Genomic DNA, 27,582 nt, shown 5'->3' with positions numbered 1-27,582 from the left:
CTTCTGAAACCTCAATGGTTTTTTTGTTTACATATCAAGAAAAGTTACTGTGCTAACATTAGGCATCAGGTATGAAAATACCCCATTTTGCTCTATCACATTTTTATTAATGATTACAACGGAGGGGAGGAACCAATAAGATTACTTACTATTTTATTTGAAAGTATAAGAAAACCTCATGGAAAGATTGTGAGGAATACATACGCTGTTCGACTGGTCCTGCATCTGCTCTCATGGCATCCTTCTGTCTGGAAAGCAACTCCTTTTCTTCCTGGATCTGCTGCTGTTCAGCCTCTAACTCCTGTAATTTGTTACCTGTACACAGTAGTTCTTGCTCAAGATGCTCAATTACATCTATTTTTTCCTGGAGTTGTTTTTCCAGAAATGCTTTTTCATCTGCGTAACCATCAATGAGGCCTGTAGAACATAATTTTTGGGGCAGATTTTAATAGCCAATACAGAACAATTTGAGTTTTTTGCATGGTGAAGTTACTACAGTATTCCCACACGCTTGAGAATATACAAAAACTTAAGATGTTTCCACTTGTTACCAACGCAAAGTAAAACCTCTCTGAGCACTTAGTTCCCTAACAGAGGAAATTAAGTAACAGTGGTCTTTGCATATACACTCTGAGAAACATAGGTGTGGTCCTCATGCTTATCAGCCAAGCACTGCTGATTAATCTTTTTTTCCCAGACTTAGATTCACAGAGAACACAGCTGCACAGAGGGACTGGCTGTTGAAACTAAAAATACTGATCTAGAAACATCATTAACAGCAATTCAAAAATTTGAGGCAATACAAATGCTAGTAATTATTCCCATCGTATCAGATGTTGTTCAGAATGAGTACTTAACTGATTGGAAGTTGAGAGAGCATTCCCAGGTTAAATAGAGTGCATACCCCCACCAAAAAGGTACGAAGAAGTAGTATGCAAAGACCACGTGTTGTGGTATTTACTCCTGCCCTTTTTTTTTTTCTCCTCCTTTGAGAGATGTAATGAAAGTTGTCAGAGTTCAGTGAACAAATAGGCATTAGCATTTCTATCACATTAGATAAGTCACATCTGACACCACTAAAACACTAGAGGTTTGAAAATGCCTCAGCCGCAGCAGTTTTTGTGATAAAAAAAGAAATGATCAAAAATGACGCATTTTATCTCAAGAGAAGACAGAGTACCATCAGATGTATAATGAATTAAGACATTGTTCTGCATACCTATCAAAGGAATTTGACAAGAGAATGTAGTTTGGCTTTGCCAGAGAATGCTCACAACTCAGTTCAATGAGCAGAAGAAATTAAATAAAGAGAGTTCTATGACATTTTTGTTTCGTTATATCAATACCAAAAAAAAAAAGGTGCCTGTCACTTAGAAGTGCATTAATTTCAGAAGTTCACAGAAAAAAAGGATGAAAAATTATTTAATTAATTCAGGAGTTATAAAGCATTCAAGCAATGAGGGACAAATTAGCTGAATTCCTGCGAAAGACTGAACTGAATTTGCTCAACTGTGCAATATATCTAGCAAGGGCTAAAACTAGCATCAGATTCTGTCTTATACTCCAGAACTGTTAATGAACCAAATCAAAAAGCTAGTCTGTCAAGTCTTACAAACTGACATTGCTATTGCTCTGATTACAATTAAATTCCAGTTTGAAATTTTTGAAGATTGTTTCTCCTTTTCAAGCTTCCAAGTTTTCTTCCCCAAATAAAACACTATCAGATAAAATCCAGAGAATGCAAAACATACCTTCATAGTTGTCGTTAGATTTTTGTGTTTAACACACTTTCTTTGCTAGCAAAAAATACATAGCTGACTGACCTGTTACACCTCCAAACCAGGCTGTGATGGAGTATTTCAAGTATTTAATGAAATTTTACAGGTAAATTCTGCCTTCATTTACATGTGGGCAATCCCATTATCTACAAACTGGCATCTAGTAAGAGTCTGCAGGTTCTTTGCTGCTATTAGCATGTTTGCACAAGCAAATTTTATGACACAATCGCACTGGTCAAGGGAAGAACCGACTTAATTTTAGACTGTTTGTTTGTTTGGTCGTAATAGGATAAAAATAAAAATATGAAAATAAAAAACGGATAATAAGCAGGTCTCATTCTGTAGGACGTCATCATCAAATCCAATTATGCATGCACCCTTTGCAACAAAGAAGAGGCAAGCTCATAGCTCTTGGTGGACAACCTGACTAACATTAAAAAATACAGACCCAGAAGGCAAAGTAACAGAGATAAGTTCATAATAAACACTTTTAAAAAATAATATTAGCCTCTGGTGTTTTTTTAATTACTACTTGTAGGATTAAACCTATGCAGACAGCTCTGACATTATGACAGATTCCTACCTTTAAACAAAATTTAACTGTAAGCTTTCTGCTTTGTCTTTATGTATTAGTCTATATTACTTTATTATTGAAGATGTGTGAATAAAAAAACCCCAACCTAACAAGACAAAAATATTATCCTCGAAGAAAAGCAGCAACAAACATAAAAGCTACCAATGTTCCGAAATTCATCAATACTAAACAGTTCTGTAACTAAATCTGTGCAAGAACATAAATTCTTGGGTCAACATTTTGGTGGAAGATTTAATCTTTTTTTGCATGTTTAGATAGGTTCTATATGAGGGTTTTTTCACTCTTAATATTACACAAAAAAAAAGTAATAATGCCACTTTCAGATTCGAACCTATTCCCTATGAAATCAGTTTTCCTCCTTTCCAGTTTTGCTAAAGCTACTGAAATGCTGCAGCCAGTACTGATGCTGATGACACACAACATTTACGCTGTGTGAACTGACAGGCCAAGTGTCCCTCGCACCACATTTTAGACACTTGGCTTAGAAACCTGCACTTCTTGTCTGGTTATGTGTGTCTGACCTATTAATAGCGTGTGAACTCATGCTGGATTATCTATGTAAAAAACAAGATGAAGACTGGCAGGGTAGCATTCTCAAGGAATAACATTTGGCTATGAAACTTTATGCTCCCACTTGGAAACAGACTTCAAAGAAGTCTGCTGATCTTTAGAACTAACTAAAATATCTTTCTGCTTACTATTGCAGACAACCTACCTATAGGGTAGGTGTTTTGTGCATCTTTTCCAGCTGCTAATTACAAAGAGATAATGGTAGAAATGCTGGGTGGAAACAAAAACATTAGGCTATCAAGACAACAAAGCTGTTTCTAAAGAACAGATTAAGTGTTTGTCAGGTTTGAACATATTTTCCTGATGTCAGAAAAGATGATTAGATTTCCCCTGTTCTAATACCCTACAATTTCTAATTGCTTCCTTAATGCAGCTGGCAAATGCACTTATAAAGATGGCTTCAAACAGAGTGCAAACTGAAGCATATCACCACCACAGCATTAAAGTCAGAGTGAGGGTTCTGTGTTTTTATCCATGTTTGTGGAGAACTAAGTGAAGGCCAAGAGGCAGCAGGCACAAACTGAAATATGGGAAACTGCATTTCAACATACAAAAAAATTTTTTTTCTCTTTCCCCTCTTTGACTGCGGTGGACAAACGTGGATTCAAAACTTGAGTGGACACAGTCCTGGGCAACCTGATCTTACCTGACTCAGCTTTGTGCCATGGGGTTGGAATAGACAATCTCCAAAGGTGACTTCCTGCTTCAACTATTTACCATTCTATGATACTAAGTTGTTAATATTTAAGCTTGTCTGCACAAACACGTATCCAAGCTATTAATTTTAGCAAGTCAGACAATAATGAGACAAAATTGGGAAACACAGTCACAGAGTGGCTGATGTTGGTAGGGCCCTCCAGAGGTCATCTTATCCATAACTATCTAGAAGGCTGATAACATTCTAAAAATCTGCAAAGAAATTCATCTAATTAATCTTCTAATTAAGTGAGTGAGTGTAAAGTTAAGTGAGTGTAAAGTTCAACAACTCATCAAAAAGCTACTCACCTTCAGCTTTAGTAAGTTCCAAAGCCAACTGCTCTCTGGCTTTGGTTTCTTCATTAAGACGTTCTTGTAGTTCTTCCTGATACTTGATAAACTCTGTGGCCTCTTGTTGCTTTCTGAAGGACTCTCGCATGAGTTCTGTCTGAGTAATTTTAGCATGTTCAAGCTACCACAGGAAAGAATTACAGAAGTTAAATAAACCAAAGTTTTTCTGACAACTTTCCTATCATTCCTATTTAAATAACAGTTACTTTATAGTGTGATGAGAAGTCTCATACAACTGCAGTGGACACTGGATAAGATCTTTACTGAATAAACATTTGAAGAGTACAATAGGAAGACTGACTCAGTACAAAAGGCTAAGCAAATAGGCTTTGTCAGTATAATAAACTCAGTGAGCCACCTGGCTAAATCCTTGTCTTTGTTCTGGTGATTCCTGGTTTAGGAGTTTACACTGGATTCACCTTTGTTTGCATATGAGTTTTACACTAAATATGAGTAAGCTACCACCCACCATATACTTAGAATGGCTAAAAAACATTGCTTAAAGCTGGCAGAAGTTTCGATATAAACTGATACCAGTGGTACTTCAGCTCTTTTTCTCCTTAAGATAAATGAGACCACCAGGAAAATGTGAATTTTGAATGCATCGCACTTTTTGACCAACAAGGCAGTAAAATAGTGTTTCTTCCAACTATGTCCACCTAACAGATATATTAAGGATTTTTTTTTTAATATTCTTCTCTGCTTGTCTGATGGGTTAATATTTAATGTGTACTGTACAGACGCAGCACAATCTTACTATGCCACTCTACTAAACTACTGGAAACCAGGACTGAAAAGCATGGCTTTTTCAGAATAAGACAACATATTCAAAATAAGAACAATGTCAGAATGTGAAATAACACATATTTCCTGATCCTCTCGCCCCTTTCTTTTTACTTTTCCTTTTTAATATTACAGGTATTGGCAGATATTTATAAGATAGTAACATCTGTGGCTTTGCTACAATTTTTATAAGCATCCTTTCTCTCAATTCCTTGGAAAACAAAAGCTTTTCCACCATTTCCAGCTAAGCTAATGAGTACGATTAGCTTGCTTTAAAAACTCAGAAAAATGGGTTAGGAATATTCATAGAACATTGCACACAAAACTATCCATTTATAAATAAAATTACACTTTGAAAAGAATGTCTGAATAATGAATAAATTCTCATTTATAATACACTAAATTAAAATACTTTATTTCTTTTCTCCAGCATTCTTTTTTAGATGGACATCATTAAAGTGTATTTATTCTGACAGGAGTTAAAGAAAGGTATAAATACTGCAGCTGAATATCTGCACTGGTTTGAGATACTTTCAAAATCACTTTATTCTTACATTTTGAAGTGTTTAATGAAAGACCCATCTCAGATAGAAGGCAAATATAGGATAGATTTACTGTACACAGACAATAATAAAAATGTCTTACTTAAATGCAATAAAATACTCCTACTAAAACTCAGAATAAAAATTATTCCCTAGCTCTTTTCAATAATAACAACTCAAGGAATTATTAAAAACAACAGGGCAAAACAAAAAACAAAACAAAAAAGACACACAAACATGAACATGATTTTCCAAGAACAAAAACCTCTTCATGGGATCACTGGAAGCCATTAACAAGCTTGTGCTAGTTAATATTACTAGTCAGTGCATAAAAACTATAAAAGTAAATTATTCACAGTGAGAAAAATGTAAGGTAACATCGAAGTGCTTTGAAGAGATCTCAAATCTCTGTAATTCAATATATTTCTGTGTCTGCTAAATTTCTCTTGTTAGAAATGAACAGAGAGAATTGTATAATTAAAGCTTTTTCAGTGCCCATTAAAAACTGCCTAGGAAAAAATCCTGTCAGCAGTACATAACTTTAACAACAGATACAAGTTTATATAATTTTTCACTCTTTCTCTTCTATATAAGCTGTTTTAAAATATATTTTCTTTTAAAAACTTTTATACTTACTGAATAGGGAGGTGTAGGCAAGGAGATTTTAGAGACAACTTTTAAAATGTGCCCATTTTTTTTGTGGCTGAAGTGAAAAATTGAAGTATTTACAACTACAGAATTATTCTCATCCAAGTGTTCAGGAAAAGGAAAAGGATAAGGTAAAGGCACACGAGATTCAACCTCGTATGTATCTTCTTCTTGTCCTTCAGTCCACAAACTACTAAACAGATTAGATGCCCAGTAGGTGCGGTAAGAATCCATTCCAAAAAATACCGTTGTTGCTGTCCTCTCAATTGTCACATGAGTATTCTGCACTAGTTAGGCTCGTTTTAGAAAATTCCAACAAGGTATTTGCAAACAGAACATGTCTACTTAGCAGTGTGAAGACGCGTATCAGCACTATCGGTGACAAACCTACTCACAATCAGCAGGAAGCCTCAAATCACATTCTCAAGCAGTTATTTGGTTGTTGATTAATCCAAAATAGAGAGAAGTGCAAGAAAACTTTGTATAGTCACTCCTAAAAATCCTTCTTAGAGAAGTTTCGCATGAAAAAGCAACAGAAATCTTCCTGTAGCAGCTCACAGGTAATTTCCAAGGCAAGGAAGCGTAATTTTGTTTTACCTGCACAGGTATGCTGCAGCAGACAAGCAAGCTAGCAGAACAGAAACTAAAAACAATTTTCCATCTCCACTACAGCAAATGAAAGAGAAATACAGATATGTCATTGATTTTCTTCATTCTTGATCTTGGAGTTGATTCAACAGGAAGAACTTTCTCAAGCTCTGCTAGTTTAAAGGCTTCCTGTTAGTATCTCCCAACCGAAAGAGTTCAGGGGAGTGGCCTGATTTATTTACCTATACATAACACCAGCAGGTGGAATGTGGAATGTGAATTAATATACCCACTATATGCCTTGCCTGAAAACTTTCAAACTGCACTTCAGGTCTGAAAGTGTATGTTCAGACAGGTCTCAAATAGTTACTTTGAAGATTTTGCCAGGTTTCTCTCACTCTTTTAAGTTTATTTGAAGAGATGGGTACATGTCTGTATGCACAACACAACTGAGTAAGAGGAAAGGTTAAAATAGTTTCTACCTGTAATTAGTTTTAGATTATAAAATATTTCAGAGTAGAAAAACTAAAGTATTCTGTTTCCAAATATTTAACAGTAATTGTCAAGTCACCTACAAAACCTTGGTATATACAGGAACTGTGTATAATACGGTAAGTACACAACAGATACTGAAAAGCAGACAAGCTCGAACACTTGCAAAGTACCTCTACAGAAAAGATGTCAATATTTATATTCAATACTGTGGGGGGGGATAATGTGTAAACAGATTAAGATTTTATTAACTTTAAAAAGCCCAAACAAATATGAATATCAGGGGTAAATCCACATTTGTATAATCTGTATTAATGAAACAAACGTGTGTATGTGTTTGAGCCAAAACATAACTCTGTTGCTGGTATTGGCAAGGTCTCAGCTATAAAGCTATGAAGGGAAAATAAACTTTCTTCATCAACAGACAATAAATAAAAGTAAGCTACTTAGAATACACTGAGTACTTTCATCAGTACCATGAAAAGTAAATAATTACTGCAAAAATATCAGTCACAAAAGTAAAATAATTTAGGGCTATGTATAAAAGTAATGCATTTAAATATCAGCAGTGAAATGTTCAGAAAAAAATCATATATTGACAATACTTTTATAGTTGCACCATGAATTCTTATTTACTGTAAAACTCTGAAGTTGTTTTTTTTGTCTGTATCATCTGCTCTTTAAATGGGAGATTTCCTACAAATGCTTAACTATATTTTTTTTCAGAATTCCATATATTGGAGTATCTGTGTATCCTTTTTTGTTTTTATGTAATACTAGGTCTTAAGCTGAAAAAAGACCTCAAAAAGCTTAATATCTCTTTTTAATTGAACTCATGCTCAAACAGAAGAGAGCTGTTGCAGAATGAGCTTGCAAATAAATGCAATGCAGAAACTGATTTATAAGACTCACCAGATTATTTGCCAGAGGGAGTTAGCTGAATTCGTATTTAAATGACTTTAAATTTTAGTAAGTCACATATTAGTCTCTTATTCTTTTTTAAAAAAGAAGAGTATCAACTTCATGTTAGAAGTATTTTTCAAAAGCAACAATACTTCAATGCTTAAAACTTCTAAAATATTAGACTCCATACAAATTTTCATATTACTTTCATTATCACAGATTTTTTCTCCTTCATTTCCAGTAGTCATGATTTACGTAATTTACACCCAGAGACAAGGAAGCAATGACTTTTTAAGTAACAGTATTACTTGGTTAACAAATATATGGGTCTGTACTATAGAACACATTGTATCCTTTGAACTCTAGTCTCAAACAGATTAAAGAGCTGACTCTAAAGACTGAGTTCTTCAAGAGAGCTTATGAAGTACAGTGAGACAGTATTTACTCTGATACCTTCAAATTGAGATGTACATAATGTAAAAGTAAAGCACATGATATAAGCCGTGTGATTTGAACTGAGCTAGGCATATAGCTCCCATCCCAATTAACAGGGAAGTACCCCAGAGAGCAACTAACATCTTGCCATGCAAAGTACCCTGAGAGCAAACAGAAAGGAGTAAGCCATACACTGCCTCTTTTTTGAAGAGTATTTATGCATCGCATACTTCATATAAATACTAGAAAGCTGGAAGTGCAAACTCCTTTTCTGATAGCAAGGTGGATATGTGCTTGACACACAAAGCTCCACCTTTTTGGTGAGTCAACTGACATTTTAAAATGGTTGTCAAGAGAACTGGGCACAGTTCCCCTTTAAGCCTCCCTCTTCACAAGGGCAAGCTCAATGTGCCCTGACACCTTCTGTCTCATCTCTGGATTGCAGTAGAATGCAGATGACCTACCCATATGAGCAATGACACATGCCCGAGATTAACAAACATGCCCAAATTCAGACTTCCTCTGCAGTCCAAAGCAGGTATCTAACATGAATCTAAATTCATCACCGGATGATGCTGGAGTGGACTTTTTTGGGTGCAGGCACTTTTAGTATTGTTTCAGCTTTCACAGTGAGCCTTATATGAGGTTTCAGGCTTATAAAAACACAGTCATGAGAAAAATAAAGAAGAAAAAAAATAATACACAAAATTCAAAATGCATCATTATTAGAGCACCCTACCTGATTCGAAGTTTCACTGATAGCTTCCAGAAGCTTTTCAACAGCCGCTTGTAGTCGAGAACTAATATTCAGAATGAGTTCTTCATTTTCAGGATCTATTTCCACTCCACTTTCTGCAAGATGTTGGCTCAGCAGTCCTTCATCCATTGCTCCTGACCACATGTTAATATCATCATCTCCCATACTACTACCATGATATGAGGAGCAGGACTCTGGAAAAACAACGATTGCCTTTTCACACCCACTCTCAGCACTTCAAAACATGAAACACTGTACATCCAAGTTACGATTAGAAAGACAAGTCATAAAATGATAAAAATATTTGTATTCATCACAAAGACAGTAAGGGAAATATTGCATACTAAAATTTACACAAACAAGATACACAATGTGTTAACTAAAAACAAGCAGAAGGCAAAGAGAAAAGGAGATACTAACAGAAAATAGTTTAGTTGCCCTTTCAGTACACTTTTCAGCTTTGAGGCTCATCTTCAAACCTTTGTTTCTATCAGTAACCCTTACTACTTTGAATAACTTGAAACAGTAACTTGCAAGATTGTATTTAAAATACAACCAGGTAAAAAAAAAACAAAACAAAGCAGACTGTTGGTCCCTGCTTCACCAATGCCCAGCTGTGTTAGCGTGCATTAACACTAACTGTTCAAGTAGTGATTCAAAAGCACAGCCTCAAGTGAGTAAAGGGAAAGACATGCACATAATTTGGACAACTTCTCAGGACAAACAGACTAGAATACAGAACATCAAAATTCAGCATTATTATTAATGAACTGAAAATTGATTAAAATGAATAGCTGAACAAATCAAGGACAATGCAGGGGACTGTAACTGTCCCTACTGGTGGGCCACCTGGCACCTGCCTGCTGCTCAACCTTCTTGAGGACTAATACAGTTTAGGGGCATTATCCATTCTGTCTGAAAAGCAGGAGACACAAAATTTGCCTATGGTATTAAACTAACAGCAATTCATCTAGAAAACAGTAATTTTGCTGTAATTAGAATTCAAGGCTGTATTTAAGCAAGACAAGTGTAAGCAGACTCCTGAGCTGTTTCAAAATCACACTTTCAGCATGAAATAATACAGGAGTACATCACAACGGTGGATAACTATTATTGATATCTTTAAAAATTAAGAAGTGCTGTTTGACTTAAAATCTCAGAAATAAATGCTACTGTGGAAAGTTTTTTTAAAATGAGAGTTTATTTTAATGAAGTATATTTCTGAAATATATTTAAAAGCAATTCAACGTTTTGGTGCTTTGTTTTTGTGTTGTTTTCTTTTAACAATTAGATTTTGGTTTTAGTTAAGGTTTTCTAAAAAAAGAAAAAAAAATCCACCTTATATTTGGGAAACAGCAGTATGACTAAATGAGTTAAGACTATAGTCAATACCTGTTCAGCAGTAAAGTTGCAATACTGGGTTATCTTTGAATTTAAGTTCCTGGTTACCCTATGAATTGTGACTGCTGAACTGGAACAGTTTGTTTAGTTACAGAAATTGAAATGAAATTGTAATAGGTCAGTTTTACAAAATTGCCTTTAAAAACTGTAGTCAGTACTCGTCAGACACAATTTCCTTACACTTGCTGTTGTCTCTTAACCAGGCCTGCAAATAACATTGCAAATCCTCTTGTTGATGTTGTTTGAACCTAGCAAGGAAGCCAGATTCTAGTTTTCAGGTTTGTTTTTATTTTTTTTTTTAACAAGTTGCAACATGATTAACGACCTGGCTTACCTACTATACCCGCAAACATTCTGATAATAATATCTACACATTTATTTCATTACAGATGCAGCTGTATATACGACCCATATACAACAAAGTAATCTAGAGCTATTTTAATTTAGAAAGGTTTCATTTTGTTTACTTGTATCTTACAATTGCTAAGATTTTTAAAATGCAGATGTACTTAGTAATTTTTTTCTTCTAGTTATATCATTACTGTTTCATATCTCCTTTTAGATATGTGGGATATAATGTTACAAACTATTTTCGCACTCCAAAGGGAAAAAAACAGCAGCATACTATATGCATGAATGGAATGAATAACTGGATGAATAGAATACACATTCACATGGCACCTTTCATCTACACAGGATTTCAAAGCACTTTCGGTACTTCACTTTGGAACAAACTGCTATAGTAGAGTCACCCTGGCAGTGGCTAGCAGTCATTCTCTGCCAGCACACTGAAGATTTCCAATGGAATTGTACAGCATAAAAGCTTCCTCATAACATCCTAATATTTCACCCCCCTGCAGTGTAAGGAAGGCTGCAAAATTAACAATTCCACGGTTTTTATTCAATAGCATTCTGAATTCTCACCACCCAAAATTGGGTTGGTTCTGGGTGTCTCAAAATACCAATAGTGATGCAGAAGCTTTAATATCCTCAGAGTAGAAAGGACCTTCATTAAGATGGACATCCAGCAGCATAAGTATTTCCAAATGCTGTGCCAAGGTATTGGTTAAAGACTGAGTTGAAGGAAAACATATTCCCTATTGAGCCACCGACACACTTACTGCAGCACCTGATGCTCTTTGGAGGCCACCCATCTTAAGTACTGACCAGGTAAGACCCTGCTTAGCTTCAGAGATCTCACCAAATAAAAGCCCACAGTACAGTAGCACAGCTATAAACAAGATAAAACAATCACGTATTAGTTACTGCACAAGCTAATTCTTTCCCGATGGAGTACAAATTAGCTACGTAATGTCCCTGTTTTCCTTCTCAGGCTTAACCCATAGTTCATGTTCTATAACCCTTATATTTTAGTAAATCATTTGCTCAAGTGGTAGAGCTGAAGCGTGCAATGATGCGTGTATGTCAAATACAAAAATAAACTTTATACAGAATAACTGCATAACTGTGCAGTCTGTTACAAAACCATCTGAACTTCTGGCTGTCTGGAAACTTTTAGAGAAAAGCTTAAAAGGTTGATGCCTGCTCAGAATGTAATCTTTTAAAAGGAACATGTCTCTTACATTACTAGTATCACAAATATTATTACTACTTCTTGCCAATGACCAGAAGAGTACAGTTTGGCCTCCAAGAAGGAATGACAAGACTTTAAACTCCTGTTTTGCTTATGTCAGGTCTTTTGTAATTTGCTTCCATTTCTTCTGGATAAATGCAAAATTAATCAATGTTACAACATAATTACATGAAAAACCTCAGAATAAATATCCTAATTTACCTGAAATATAACTATAAACAAAAAAATGAGAAAAAGAAAAAAAGTTGTCACCTAAAGTACAATTTGGAACATGGAAACTTTATTCTCAAAGCTAATAACGGAAAACCAGAAAGTATCAAATGCACATAAACCCTGTAATAATTCTATTTATACTGTAGGGTTGACAACTCAAACAGAAAAATCAATGGCAAATGATAAATGTAGGTGCCCATATTATAACTTACACAAAATGGCACTTAGGAACAGGAGTCCATGTTAAATGTCTTCCTAACTGCAAAGTGAAAATCTCTGTACCTTTTTCCCCTGAAAATGGCTCTAGTACACAGCATTTTGCCAGAAGATTTTCAGTGGTGGAAGCAAGAAATAGAAATGTTGTCAAGTTTTATTAACCTCCCCCGGCAGTTGAATTCCTAGCCCTGATTTTACTAATCCTTATAATGCTTTTCATTCTTCCACCACAGCAGAACTAAAACCAAATTTTCTGTCCCCCAATTTTCTTTTTCAGTCCACGAAAAATAATAAGTAGAATGTAACTGGCCCAAGTAAAAATGTCTTTTCCTTGTGTAAACTCTCTCCTTGTAACAAAAATAAAACAAAACCCAAACCAACAAAGGTTCATATTGTTTCCTTTGCCACAAAGATTGCAATTCAGCACGTCAGATGTCATGGCCCACTAAATCTTAAGAAAAGTGCTTAATTATACGTGCTTACAAGTTTCAGATACAGAAGTTGTTTGTGAACTGTCAACTGACACTTCTGAAGCAACACATATTTTGCATCATGTAGAACTAGTATCAAAGTTTACTCCTGTGATTCTGCTGAAGAATTAAGGTTAGGGGTTACAAGCTGAAAACAAAAAAATCAGTTTTATGGTGGGTCAGTATATAAAGCTCTTTACTACCTTGTTCCTGATATGCTGTTCAGAAACAAGGAGCTCAGAAAGGAGGTAAAGTGTTTTACGAGGAATGCCATAACCGCACAGGCTTCTCCAGAGCAACCTGCAGCACTGCGGTCCCTTTACTCAAGGTACAACATCTGAGGGAGGAGTAGAGCAAGGCCCGCTGGCTCTGTCATGATGATTCCTGGCCCAGATCTCCAGATAGAATTAACTCATCAGCTTACTTTGCACAAATGCTGTTCAGTTTCAAGGATATGTTTTATGACTGAAATTTGAACTTTACTCGCTCTTCTAGAAATAAAATCCTGTGATAGCCAATAACCTAGACAAGGTCCCACAGAAACCTCTACATGCTCTATAAATCAGGTTGTGGTTGTAAGTATGCAACCTTAATGATTCAGCTTTAAAATGCTGAAACTTGGCAAAAACAGTAAGCTGAGTTTTGTTTGTCAATAAACATAGATTATGTTTAGAAGGTCAGAGGGAATTCACTTTACTAAACACTTCTTTTTTTTTCTATTTTATTATTACATTTGTATTGGTACAAATTTATTCCTACAAATTTCTTAAGTAATTAAAAAGGAAGCGATCTAGTGGAAGATGTCCTGCCCATGGCAGGGGGGTTGGAACTAGATGATTTTTAAGGTCCCTTCCAACCCAAACCATTCCACGACACTATGAACATCTGTTTGGCTAGGTGTCAGAAATACAGCAAGATGCACAGATTAAAATACAGAAGTAGCATCTACCTATTTCTTACTTCCAGAAAACAATGGGGAAAAACTTTTAAAAGCTTATGTCCTCTCAGGCCATTCAGTGGAAATATAGGAAATTAACAGCAACAGTCCTGTTGCTGAGAACACTAGCAGAATTTGTCATCTAATTCCACTTGAAGAAGGATCAAATACTTCTGCTGATGAAACAGTATGACTGTTACTATGGCTGTCTGACCCCAGCAGCGGAACTACCTACACAGCAAGGATGCTGCTGGATCACTTTGAAAGGGGACAGCTTGAATGCCCCAAAGAGGGGCATTCCAACAGCAGACGTATTTGTTTGTTAAAGAATAGTGAAACTTTACATGCCTCTTCAAAATACACTAATAGCAAACACAAGAGTTAGAACAGTCAACCTTCATCACTAGCAGAATGGAAGAGAGGTTTTGTTTATTTAAGAGAGTACCCTTTCATCAGAAGACTTCACAAGAAATCAACAATACATTTCAATTACAGGGGCTGTTCTGCATTCAGACAGTTGTATTATGAAAGCCAGCCATAAGTCTGTATTGTATCCACCCAAAATACCAAATAACTGTACTTTTAAAACTCTGTATACATGTAATGCAAGTAATGCATATTAAGAATAGTTCATTACAATCATTAGTGACACATACAAGTACACACATTGCTGTGCCGCAACAGGCAGAAACCAAATGCATGTATTGTGCATTGCACGTGCCCATGCAGAGCAAGCATGTATGAGAATAGTGAAGGGCAACATTCATGTATTAGCCGTTTGTACATGCAGTTATGTATATATTACCTGAGAAAAGGAAGTAATATTCTCAGCAAATGAGAATGAGGGAGAAAAGCAACAGTACATGTCCTCTGAATAGGTATAACTATGAACGAGATTCAGTGAACGCACTAGGTAATACCACAATACATGTAACTGTGTCAACCTGTGATCACTGCCTTCATAAGCAAAACATGGTTTTATCTCTTTGGGCAATGTACGTTGTGAAAATCTCCATGCTTTTTATACACCTCAGACTACACACTAGGAATACTAAGAATACAAAGAATATTTCTCAATAGCTAGGTTTAATTTAGAACACTTAATTAAAATGCAGTTTACATAAAATTTAAGACTACCTCAGAGAACAAAAGGAGGTGGTAGTAAACTTTGAGCCTGGTCATTGCTCCTTTTACTGTTTGGCTAGGAAACTGTGCAGAAAATAATTGCCAGTGGTTGAAGACGTTTTTAACTGTTTTAACATAAGCAAGCTCTATTAATTTCTCACCCCAAAGTAAAGTGCAAGAATGATTAATTTTGAAAGAAGTGATTCCTTCATTTATAGTAGCAGATGTTCTCAATCTTTAAAATCTCCTGGACAAGCATCAAAAATTAAGGGCAGAAGCTTAGTTATCCAATCTAAAGTTTGTGGAAAAAAGCAAAGCTTCTCAAAAGTCTGAGTTTTCAAAAAATAACTAACTGTCCTCACAATTAAATACAGTGAAATAAGCAGAAAACAAAAGTTATGAAGTTTCTTTAATGAAGCAGCAGTACAAGCATAAAAGTGCTGTTAACTTGAAAAATTCAAGAATTCTTAGACTTCAGCTGTACATATTTCACTGCAGACAACCTTTTGAGCAATCGACTGAGAAGTCACCTAGCTATGAAGTCATACATCCTTTCTTAACTTGGCCCAAGCCTTGATGTGACCTGTATTTAAAGCCAGAAGGAATCAATATTTAATAATCTACATTCTGAATGAAAGAGGTAAAGTTCATCTTCATTTATCATTTGAATTATTACTCTGTAGTAGATGTTTCTTAATATTGAAATACAGAGTACTCTCTGTATTAAGATATACAGAGAATAAACTATTAAGTTCTTTTTCTCCTTGTCAGTAGTTAAAATTCCAGCCAAATCCAGATGTATAATGTTTTCAGGCTGAATGGATCTGTTGTACATTGCCTCCCCGTAAGATCCAAGATGAATATACACAACTTTAATGGCACCTAAATTGTACCTAAACTGCAGTATGGTAGAGCTCCTATTCTTGCCCAAAAGAAAAATGGACAGACACTATTCTAGTACAATCACAAAAAATTAAACCTGGGAGAGTTCTTAGACACTGGTAAGCAATTAACTACAACATTAAAATGCTCCTTTTAGGCTTGTGTTAACTAGCACTCCTCCAAACAGCTGATGGGCAAGTCTTGGCAGACAGGAAGTTCCTGGAACTGTTTCCAAAAGGCTATTTGCATGCAACCACCCTCTTCAGGAGGCTAAGGAAGGCCTCAAGCACATATATATATGCCTGCTGGCCAGAGTGAGCAGCAACATCCCTATGTACACTAAGTGCACTAGTAGAGATACAGCCCTTGACACTAGCTCCCACTCTCCATACATACAAAGGAATGTGTAAAGTTGGTGGAAGATAACCATGGAGCTATGTTTAATTCTCTTTCTCTTTGCATCCTTCAATGGGAACATACTTATTCTTGTATTTCTCAACCACTTTCCCATTCCATTGCGAGCTTTGCAACATGACCCTAGATTAGAGTTGTAACTGTCTTGGGGCATGATGCAGACAACTCCATAAATCTTCTCTTAAGCAGAGATGTCATATGCATTCACATGAAAAATAGTTAAAAAAAAAAAGTTTATTTTTTATTAAAAATTTCAAAACTAAAGGTTCTTTAAATATGTAATAAAAGTATGCAAAACCATACAATCAGTACCTTTTTCATATCCCACACGGATACAGGGTTTTACTGACTCCTCTGTCTCTGTGTCCCATCCAGCTGATTTGGAAGGCTGGCCTTTCCCAGACCGATCCAGTAACCCGAGCACATGGCGACCAATTGTCTCCTCCATTGCCACAGTTGTCTTCACAACTTCTAAAAGAATCTTCATGAGTTTTTCATTAGCCTTCTGAAATACATGCCTGCAGGACAGAGACTAATCAGCCCTTTGATCTTCCTCTGCTTCCACAGTGTTTTTTAACCTTATACACCCTTGCAACCAGGAAAGATCTGCAGTTTAAACTATTTCTTTAAGACTAAAACCCACATCATATATATAAATATTAACAGCACATTTGTGTTAAAGTAAATTCTTTTTACAAAATACACAATCAAAGTTTACAAAATACATACTCAAAGTTTATCAATAGTTATACTTTACCTTGCTATTTTAACTAGTTATTCTTTTAAAACAGAGGTTTTATGTTAAATGAATACTGTTTGCCTGGTATTCATTATAAACCTACTCTTTTATCAAAGTGACAGTTAAAAAGATTGTTCCACTACACAGATCAAAAAAGTTACAGAATAGTCAAAAGGTATTATCAACTACAACGATCATATTCATATAGGCTTATTTCATGCATATACATACAATGTGTATACATGTACATATGTATTATTTATATGACCGTACACAAGTGTAATATGAAAGACACAGTAAAACAGACTAACATTTGTTTCATCCTCTATGCCGTTACATTGTTGGGCTTTACAAAAAGCCCAACATTGTTTAATCTAAAGTATGTAAGCTTAGAAATATGGTTATTTAGAATTAAAAAAATTACATTAGCAGTCAGGATAAAGCTTATAGATATTATCATTTTAACAACAAGAACATGATTATCAAAATTAAAAAAATAAAAATGTTTTCTTAACAGTTCTAAGCACCTTTCTTTAGAAAGAAGAGCTGAAGATGTTTCATCAGGCTTTCTTCCTCCATCTTCATGCTCAAAGATCTGCTCTCTCATGTCATTTTGGTTTTCCTTTTCATTCTGAGAAAGTTTTTGCAGAGGGAGAGAAGACAAAAAGAACAGAAACCCTGTCATGCCAGAGTCAACATATTCTTCTTGTATGCAGTAGAATACGAAATTAAAAACCTAAATTAGTTGTATTCTGTTAATAAAACTTCTGCACCGAATTACAGATCAAGAAATACTCCTCCAATGTGGAAAAATTAACTAAACCAAATAAAAACAAAACAGGAAATCGAAGGCAGTGCCTATTAGAACTTTGTAATGCTGAATAAACAGTCATTGAATTTTCTGTTGGTGTTGCTATAGCAATATGAAAATGTGACTTTACCTAGGCAAATAGCTATAGTAATAATCTCCACCTTCAAGCTGTTAAACTACCTTCTGTTTACCTGAAGTAAAAAAAAAAAAAATATGCCTACCAGTACCACCTTTTGATACTTAAACCTGTTCTGTTTAAGCAATACCCAACATCTTTTAGGAAAATATATTACATGAAAAAAGTAGCAGCAAAAAGAAATCTTACTGGTTTGACATGCCATAGCTGCCAAGAAAGTCAAAGTCCATATTTACCTCTGTTTGCGTGCTGTTGTTTTGTAGCTCACAAGCCAGCTTCTCTCTTCCGGGTACAGAATGTTGTTTTAATGATTCCAGTTCTTCCAAAAGCATTCTCTCTCTCTCTGCAACCAGGCTGTCATTCTCCATTGAGACATGCTACGAAAGAAGTGTTACAGAGGCACACGCAATTTTTTAAGCTTCTGAGTATTAGTGAGTCCTGTCACTTCTAATTTTTTACATATTTTGCACAATGAAATTTCAGTCCACCTCTTTAAATGGTTACAAAGACATTGAAAGCTTTATAGAATGGAAATACAGCTAATAAATCGTTTTGGCATCTTACACCTTCTTCAAGATTTTCATACAATTTTTATATTCTTTATGAAACACAGTGGTCACAACACAAACTGGAAGGAATTTCTGGATATTACATACTATAGTATATGTTTTGCACAAGAAAAATAAGAAGAAAATAAATTATTTTTATAAAAAGCCTACACACACCCTCTTTTACAAGACCTAGAAGTGTTCATGGTTTAAACACAGTGTACAGGTTCCCATGCAGTTTCATGAATCAACATCCTTGGCATTAAAAACTGGAATAAAGCCAGCAGCGCAAGTTCTATTTAATGTTTTTAACTAGTTTCAGGAAATTGCAACCCCTGATGAAAGATACAGTTGCAAATTGACAAAGAGGTAAAATGAGAACGGACGTATATACTGAAAGGAAAGATTATCAGGATAGATAGACACCTACTAAGTATTCAGGAGAAAGATACACCTGACATTGCTGGAAAAGACACCTAGGATACAAGTGACTAGCTCTCTAGATTACCCATCTCAATGAGCCCAAATTTAAACAGAACAGGACCAGGTTTGGATAAGGTCTGAAGGAACGTAAAGCTCCTGTTACACTGTGCAATGTTACACTGCTGAACTTAAATCAGAGCAAGACAAATTATTCTTGATTCTGTTTACTTTGCCTTTTGAAGGAAGAAATCCTTGAAGGCAAGCTTACAAAGGACAGTTCTGAAGAGTTAATGATTAAGATAAATTATTGAGTTTCATTACCATTCCTGCTATAGGCTTTGAACTGGTGCAGAGTGACCGCATGTTAAGTTTAAAAGGCAAAGAAACAGCGGTGTTTCCCAGCAAACCTCACAGATCTTTTTTCATTCCAACAGTCTGTAAGAACTTCATCTAGCACAAAAAAAACAATCCACCAAAAAAAGGCAAGAAGCCACCGATACTGTTCAAGTTCAGACTTCCAGTGGGGATGAGTTAAAAATGAAGAAATCTATGGTATTTAGTTTTTCTAGCCACGGCTGGTGGCTTCATTGATGTAAACAGATGCTAGCCTGTATTCTGTACAAGGCTGTGTATCAGCAAGGTGGCATGGTTTACAATGCACCTGCACTCACTCACTCACTCTTCTGGCTGCTGTGCAGCACTGCAGGTTTTCTCCAGGTTTACAGAATTCAAAATTGATCCATCACTGACTGAACTTTGATTAGAGAAATATGCCTTTTATACATATATATGTGTTTGTATATATACACACACAAATAGATTTCGTGTGTGCGTGTGTGCACATGGGTATGTATACCTGAACACAGCAAATACTTTCATGCCTCTATTTATAGAAATACAAGTATAAATAAATATATATCTGCCAGATGTCCCTTTGTTACTCAATGAGTTAACACGGGTTAAACTCCATATTACCTCAGCTAATTGCACTTTAAGACTCTCAAGCTCTGCTAAGAGTTGCTCTTGATTTTCTTTTTGACGTTCCATTTGCTGCATGTGTCCTTGCCTCAGTAATTCTGTTGCCTGCTGATGTTCCTGATACTGCCGTACCAGCTCCTGTCTCATGTCTTCCAAACGTTCCTCATATAACAACAGCTGACTTGATGTTTCTGTGTCTGATGCTGTCATCTCACCATAGTGCTGAAATATTGGAATTATTTTAGCATTTCATGTCCAATGACAGTTTCTAGTAAATATTTAAATAAATTTTAGAAAATACTTCCAGAAATTAAACTAGCTATCACAAAAACATTATCGTGTTGCCTGCTTCCTGGAAGGTCCAGGCTTAGAATTATTCTCAATTTAAAAGGCAAGTTTTTAAAAGGAACTGTGAACAGTGTTACTTTAACTCATGCTTTTTAGCTGGTGGAAATCTCAACAGAAAATACAGTGGCAGACATACATGCCTGTGAGTATGTGTGTAACAACAGAAGTTTGAGAGAGCAGTATCATTCAAACCAGGAATATTACATTTTATTCACTGTCAAGATAATACAAGATCAGAATGGTTAACTGTTACACAAATTTGAAAGTGTAATTTTTGGTTCATCTAAGAATTAAACTGAGGATGAAAATGTGGAGTCAAAATTTATGACTGCTTTTTACAATATTTATTCAACCTTACCCCCATCCCCAATGTTTGTGAAATGTTTTATGTATATTTTAGATATTACTTTTATAATTTCTGTGTTCATCTGATATCTGTTATCACAAGGGACTCAAACTCTTCAAACACTTTGTAATCTGTTCCTTGTATAACCACTATAACCTAGCTTACAAAAAGTCTTCATAGTATTTAGTGCTTGCAATACAGTTTTATCCATGAAATGGAATAATCTATTTTTATGTAACCAGTGCCATATTCCTTTCCTCACAACATAACATAATACTGTGATAGTCAGGCAGAACACAAGGAAAGAAAGGTAGACAATGTAGGTCTAAAGTTGTCACCCTTTAGAAAGGGAAAGACTCAAATGGAATTTTCATCTTCATTTCTTTCTTTATGGGTTTCAGTTTTCCCATTGAAATGAAGTGTAAATCCATCGGAAAGATTATTCAGCTATGGTGTTACGCACTGCCAATTTTATTTATTTATTTATTTTAAAAACACTTACCAGTGTTTCTTCTGCTGTAAGCCCGTTAACATGGGACAAAAGTTCTTCAGAAATCACCAATTCATGTGTGGTCTGTCCTAATACACAACTAGGCTTGCTATTAGAATGAAGCTGTTCTCCAAGAGAGTTGATTTCACCAGACTCTTCACTGAGTTCCTTGCAAAGCGATTTCAATTCTTCACGCTTACTCCCTTTTCCTACTGCTTCTCTAAAAGGGCTATCAACCTCTTCTTCACTATCTTGCTTTTTAATTTCAAAATGCATTCCCTGTTGATGTACAGTTTGTGTTTCTGCTTCTTCCTTCTGCCTAGCAATTCCTGACAATTCAGTCTGTTTGGCAAATTCTACGCTCATTGACACAATTACCTGAATAAATAAGAAAAGCCTGTATTAGTTTATGCTTCACAGAAATTTCATTGCTGACCATCAATAACATAAATGTAAGTACTAAAAGTTCTGAACTATGATTTTTTTTTTTTTCCCCAGAAGAAAACAAAAAGGTAAAAGAACAGTGACCCCTTGCCAATCTCATCAACAGTCACGTCTTAAAATATAGGCATGCTGCATTTAAAGTAGTTTAATAAACTATGATGGTATTTTCAGTTAAAATATATTATTTAGCACTGAATTATATAGTTCTTAAAAAAAAAAAAAAGAAAGGAACAAAAAAAAGAAGATTCTATAAGGTGGCTTTAAAAAGTCCGGGCTTACTGACATAAGTGCAGGTGCGCTAAGCTTCCCCTATCTAACCAAGCATCCTTTGTAAATTTTTCACCGACATGGAATTTTGGGCTGTATCAAGACAGCAGTGCCATGTACTTGATACTCAGCACAGGAATTTTCCTTGACCAGAAAGAAACTTCTACTGGCATTAAATAGATGCAATTGCAGTCACAACAGGCTGGCTGTGACTGCTAAGTATCTCCTTCTAATACAAATAAACTCCTCTTCCAACCATGTGAGCCGTTCTTTTCTAGATTTAGAATACAGCCATTTATAGCATAAGCTACAAAAAGTGTAAAAAACCTTAGAATAACAAATATAGAAGTGTTACACTGGAAAACACCTAACTCTTCCTTTCAAGAAAATGTGAGTTTGTCTTTTGAACTTAAATTGCTTTTAGGAAAACAATAGCCAATCACGTACTTTGTTTTCCCATAAAGAAGGATTTTTTTGGCAGCAGATGAGAGAAATGGAACTTTTACTCCAGAAATGTGGATTACTTAAATTAGTGTGATTGCCCAGTGCTGGCTAAAACTTTCTTAACTCTGACTGCAAACTTTTTAAAGAAGTACTCCTTTATTTTTCCCAGTGTTTAATTTATGTTAACTTGGTTTTTATTTATGCCATGAAATAATGAAAGCAGACATAATTTTTCATTCTACAAAGAATTTAAAACTTTTTTGGAAGTCAAAAAGTAAGTAAATCCACAAACATTTTACTATACTCTATCTACAAAATCTTAATTTTACTTCTCATGTTTTAGAGAGAGTCATCAGATCCAAATAAAAGCTATGCATTATCACAGACTGGTTGTTAGCATATGGTATTGCAATTGTCTGAATTGTCAGAAATGGCAAATAAAAATGACAGTATCTTTTAAAAGTAAAGTACCAAAATAAAAATAATACCTTTGCTATTTCTTCTTCTAATCTTTCTTGGTACTGTTTTTCTAGCAATTGAACAACATCCAGATCATTCTGCATTTCAATTTCACTAGGAAGCTGTAAAAAAAACATGTAATTTTTGTAATAAAAGAGAACTGGGTAAAAGACTTATTTCTGCTTTAAACTGAACTTTAAATTTTGAATTTGCAGCAACTCTTCTTCCAGCACTGTTTGAATTGTCAAATGCAGAGAAAACGGGTGAGAAAGCACAGGATCACAGTATAAAACAGCATCACTATTTTTCAAAATGCAGAGCATTTGAGCCAGTTTTCCAGCAGTTGTAGTGGAGGAATGTATTGGGTCTCTTCCATTTGCATTTGGTTTCTAAGATCTTTGGAATTACTTTTTCAAAATTTCTCCTAAACTGTGCACTCTACTCTTCAAAAGTACTAGGATTTCACTTAAATCATAGAATCATAGAATATTTCTCTATAATAGTTCTCTAGAAATCACTCTTCTCTCATAACTAGTGTTCAAAGGAAAGTCATGATCTTTTAAAGACTCCCCAAAAAATCCCAGAAATTGAACACTAATTTTCTTCCACTTCAGTAAGAAGCAGACCAAACCAAATGACTTTTTTCAGACAAAAAACATAAATAAGATTAAAAAAAAGTAAACCCAGGACCACTAAAAGAAGTTTTATTGCGAGTAATTTCCAGAAATATTTTTCAGCAAAATTTTAATCTTTTTCCTCTAACATGGACTAACAGTATATCATAATACTAAGATGATAATTAATTTAATGCTACCAAATATTAGTCCATATTTCAGTTTCATCTTAGAACTCAAAGCATCTAAATTATATTGACCATATGTATATTATCTGTTAACTGAGTTACATGATACCTTCAGTGCTTCATCTATTCTTTGCTGATGAGGATTTTCAGTGCACTTCACTTTCCCGAAGATTTCTTTTAGTTTTATTTCTGAATTGGTACATACACTAAAAAGGCAAAAGAAACAAACAACTTACTTCAAAGCTATCTGTGTTCAATAACTACACATAATAAGATCAAGAGGAAAACACCTCTTTGAGTCATAAGGATGTGTGAGAAACCAGAACGGCTATGTGTACAGAGCCATTAAACACCTATATTTATTTTGGTTCTTTTAAGTTTATGTTTATTAACAGATGCACTGCTTGCTTTCTTTCTTGTGCTATATAATGAGGCATACCTATGAAAACAGAAAGAAATCTAATATGATTAATTTTATATTTAGATATCAGCATGCTGAAATATATTCAGAGTCTGCCTTTTCCAACAGAACTGCTCTATATATTCAGAATGCTACAAATCAGTAAAAACCAAAATAATAGAACACAGCACCAAAATACACTGCCAAAAGCATACGATACAGTATCAAACTACCTAAAAAAAAAATCTCCTCTAGAATTTGTGATCTGCTACTACAAAGAAACAAATACCTTGCTAAAAGACAGGGTACAAGCCAGATTAAAAGTTAAGCTTATTGTTTGTGAGACAACCTAACTACACCACAGTTTTACAGAGAGCATGAAGCTTTTCTTTTGCTGAAATCTGAGAGCTGGTTTTAGGTAATGGAGTCCACAACAGTAATTTTGTAACACTTGAGATGTTTTAAACTACGAAAAGCAGCCCATTATTTTTAGCATTCATGTTTAGTTTGATGAATGAACAGTAGCAACTGTTTTCTTTTCTGATGTTGCAATAGGATATACAACGAAAAACGTCCCCAAAAAACCCCAGGCTTAGCCTGGAGCTATGTGCCTACTTAGATTAAAAGATGCAGCAACAAATCAGGTATGGAGACGAAATATGTAACACATGATTCAGCAGGTCACTGACTACACCATTAAAAGACACTCCACGCTTAAGACATAATGAGACAAGCTTCCGCACTACGTTATTAGAAACCAATTTATGTACTCGTCTAGGAACTTTCCTGTAAAACTCCAGTTTAATTTCAATGTTTAAAACCTGAACTTCAGGTATGAAAGCTAAGAGAATGCAACTCTTCATGGGAATTTTCTTCTAAGTAAGCTTGTAAGTACCAAAAACTGCTATAAATGCTTATTAAACATACATAAAATGAGTTTTGAGTATTTTATGTGGACAATTACCATGGATTAAACCAGAACACTAAGGACCCATTTTAAACTAATTCAGAAATCATATATGAGTATTTATAACTTGTCCTGGCCAACACACATACAGAAGCACAGTTTCACAAAATGCATTTTGAAAATGTTAGTAGCTTGGGGTTTTTTTTTAAAGAATTAAGAAATGATGAGGGATCAGGAGGCCACACAGTTGTCAGGACCTCCCCAAGACACTCAGACCTCTTTCAGGTTTGAATTGCCACTACGGTCAGCGCCAGGAGGCAGCTGATGAGCATGTGAAAGCCAGAATGTTTAAAGAGGGCCTCAACTCTGTTTTAAACTTTATTGCTACATATCATTCTAGAAAATAATAGATTTCATGCAACTATGTCTACACCAGGTGTCTCTAGATGTAAAGTATATTGCCTGGAGTTCTGAGGGTTAAAAGTGCTCTGTTAAGTTGGAAGTTTTGAAATTACTGCTAAAAAGCTCATGTATATGAAATGACATTTATACATTCTTCTGATTATCAAATCTTGCTATTAAATTAACTATTAAAATGTAATAAATTTTAAATGCTACTCTACTTAGTTTGCAATGTTTATGTCATTTCTTGGTAACACTTAACTCTTGAAGGATCAAAACAATGTAGCGATTAATACCTCATGTGGTCAGAGGATACCCCAGCACTATGAAGCTTATCTTGCAGATGGACAATCTCTGTAGTGTACCTCTCTTCACTTTCTTTCAGCTGCTGTTGGAAATAGGACCGGAGGTGTTCCAATTCTTGAATGTGCTGTTCTTCAAGTTGTGTTTTAAGGTTCCCTATCTCCTTCAAACAGTATTCTTGAATTGTAGGATCTATATACAGGTTATTTGAAGTAGAGGAATAAATTACATTAACTCTCTCCCAAGTCAATAGCAGTGATGGACTGAATTATTATTGTAGTTAAAATTTTCATCTGATATATTATCATATCACTTACTTTTCCATAACAAATAATTGTAACTTAATCTTCCATTTCGCAAAACTGCATTTGATATGGGCAAAAGAGATTTAACTGTGGAAAACCTAAAAAGACTAAATCAAAACCATTTCACAGAATATAATCCTGAAATATTTTAGAGATTCAAGAACATCATGTATCTCAAGCTGTAGTAAGCTATAAATCAGTTAAAATTTAAAGTAATTATCTCTCTGAATATACATAGATTAAAACAAGCATATGCATCTTTTTACCCATTAGACCCTGCCAAGTGGTCTGCAGACATTCCTTTCTTGTTTCCTGATGACTAGGTTGCTCTTCTTTCCTCCTTTCTGGAGAAGACAGCCACGGTTCTTTGACCTAAAAAATAACAAAATAAATATAAATGACAACAGTTTGTCTAGCAATAATGCAAAAATATTAACTGTAATTATAAACATATAAGATTTGGCAGCAAACGCATAAGAGATTGTAAGCAGCGTAACAATGTGTTTCATTTCACAGCCTGAATGACTAACTATAATTTTACAGGTAGTTGATCAGCCTGTGCAGAACATCCACTGTAAATCTCAAACTCCTCTCTCTGGATATAAACTGCTAAGTCACAATTCCTCTGACTCCAAAACCACTAGCCTTCCTCTCCTCCTTGCAGAGGAAGTAACTAATACCCTCCTCGGGCCTAAGATGCAGCTTTCACATACAATTTTTTCATTTTTCTGTACATGTATATCCATCAATACATGTGACCTGCAAACATCTCTAGCTAGAATTGGTCAGTGTACTCTATTTAATGCATGGAAGTACCTAACCTCAAATTTACTCACGAAATTTGTCTTTAGGAATCCCAGGGGCCTGAGATTAGTGTAGAAGTTCAGAGCAAGGAAGACAATCTTGGTGGAGAAGGATAAGGTTAGGGAACAAACTGGACATGAAAAATGTGGTGGTGCCTGATGGCATACACCAAGGAATGATGAAGCAGCTGGTCTATGTTCCTGTGAGGCCATTCTCAATTATCCTTCAAAGGTCACGGTGACTGAGGGAGGTTTCTGAGGACTAGATAATAGCAATCCTACCTTCAAGAAGAGAAGGAAGGAAGATTTGAGGAACTACAGGCAAGTCAACCTCACTTTGATCTCGGGGAAGGTGATGGAGCAAATAATCCTGGAAATCATTTCCAAACACATGAAGCTGAGAAGATACTCCATTTGGGAGTAGTCAGTATGGATTTATGAAGGGAAAAATCATACCCGAGCAACCTTTTGACACCACCTCCCACTACATGCCCATAGCAAACTGATGAAGAATGGAGATGGTGACTGAAAACCGGCTGAATTGCTCAGCTCAAATGGTTGTGATTGGTGGCACAGAGTCCAATTGGAAGGCAATAACTAGTGGTGTACGTAATGGGTCGATACCAGAGCCAATACTGTTTAACCTTTTCGTTAATGTCCAGGACAATGGGACAACAACGCACCCTCAGCAGACTTGCACACTGTACAAAACTGGGAGGAGTGGCTGATACACCAGATGGTTGTGCTGCTCTTTCAAGAGATCAAGAGGCCAGAGAAACGCTCTGAGAGGAGCCTCATAAAGTCCAACAAAGGCAAATGCCAACTCCTGAAACCTAG

At 35.3% G+C, this 27,582-nt stretch overlaps 1 protein-coding gene across 10 annotated transcripts in view; it reads right to left on the bottom strand.

Annotated features, from left to right (window-relative positions):
- Positions 1-27,582, bottom strand: part of AKAP9 (A-kinase anchoring protein 9) — a 113,519-nt gene that overhangs the window by 32,509 nt on the left and 53,428 nt on the right. For all 10 annotated transcript variants that reach the window (XM_030497162.1, XM_030497421.2, XM_030497596.1 and 7 more), the window contains 12 exons: positions 26,209-26,314; positions 25,631-25,829; positions 23,735-23,831; positions 22,853-22,945; positions 21,222-21,587; positions 20,023-20,247; positions 18,313-18,453; positions 17,657-17,760; positions 16,703-16,908; positions 9,121-9,332; positions 3,949-4,111; positions 205-417 (listed from right to left, as the gene is read on the bottom strand). In XM_030497162.1, coding sequence (XP_030353022.1) covers positions 205-417; positions 3,949-4,111; positions 9,121-9,332; positions 16,703-16,908; positions 17,657-17,760; positions 18,313-18,453; positions 20,023-20,247; positions 21,222-21,587; positions 22,853-22,945; positions 23,735-23,831; positions 25,631-25,829; positions 26,209-26,314 — 2,125 coding nt within the window. The remainder of the gene's footprint in view (positions 1-204; positions 418-3,948; positions 4,112-9,120; positions 9,333-16,702; positions 16,909-17,656; positions 17,761-18,312; positions 18,454-20,022; positions 20,248-21,221; positions 21,588-22,852; positions 22,946-23,734; positions 23,832-25,630; positions 25,830-26,208; positions 26,315-27,582) is intronic.

The sequence above is a fragment of the Strigops habroptila genome, chromosome 1 (genome assembly GCF_004027225.2).
Source record: "Strigops habroptila isolate Jane chromosome 1, bStrHab1.2.pri, whole genome shotgun sequence".
In the NCBI taxonomy this organism is placed as follows: domain Eukaryota; kingdom Metazoa; phylum Chordata; class Aves; order Psittaciformes; family Psittacidae; genus Strigops; species Strigops habroptila.
The sequence above is the reverse complement of the archived record's forward strand: the minus strand, read 5'-3'. Positions and strand labels throughout refer to the sequence as shown.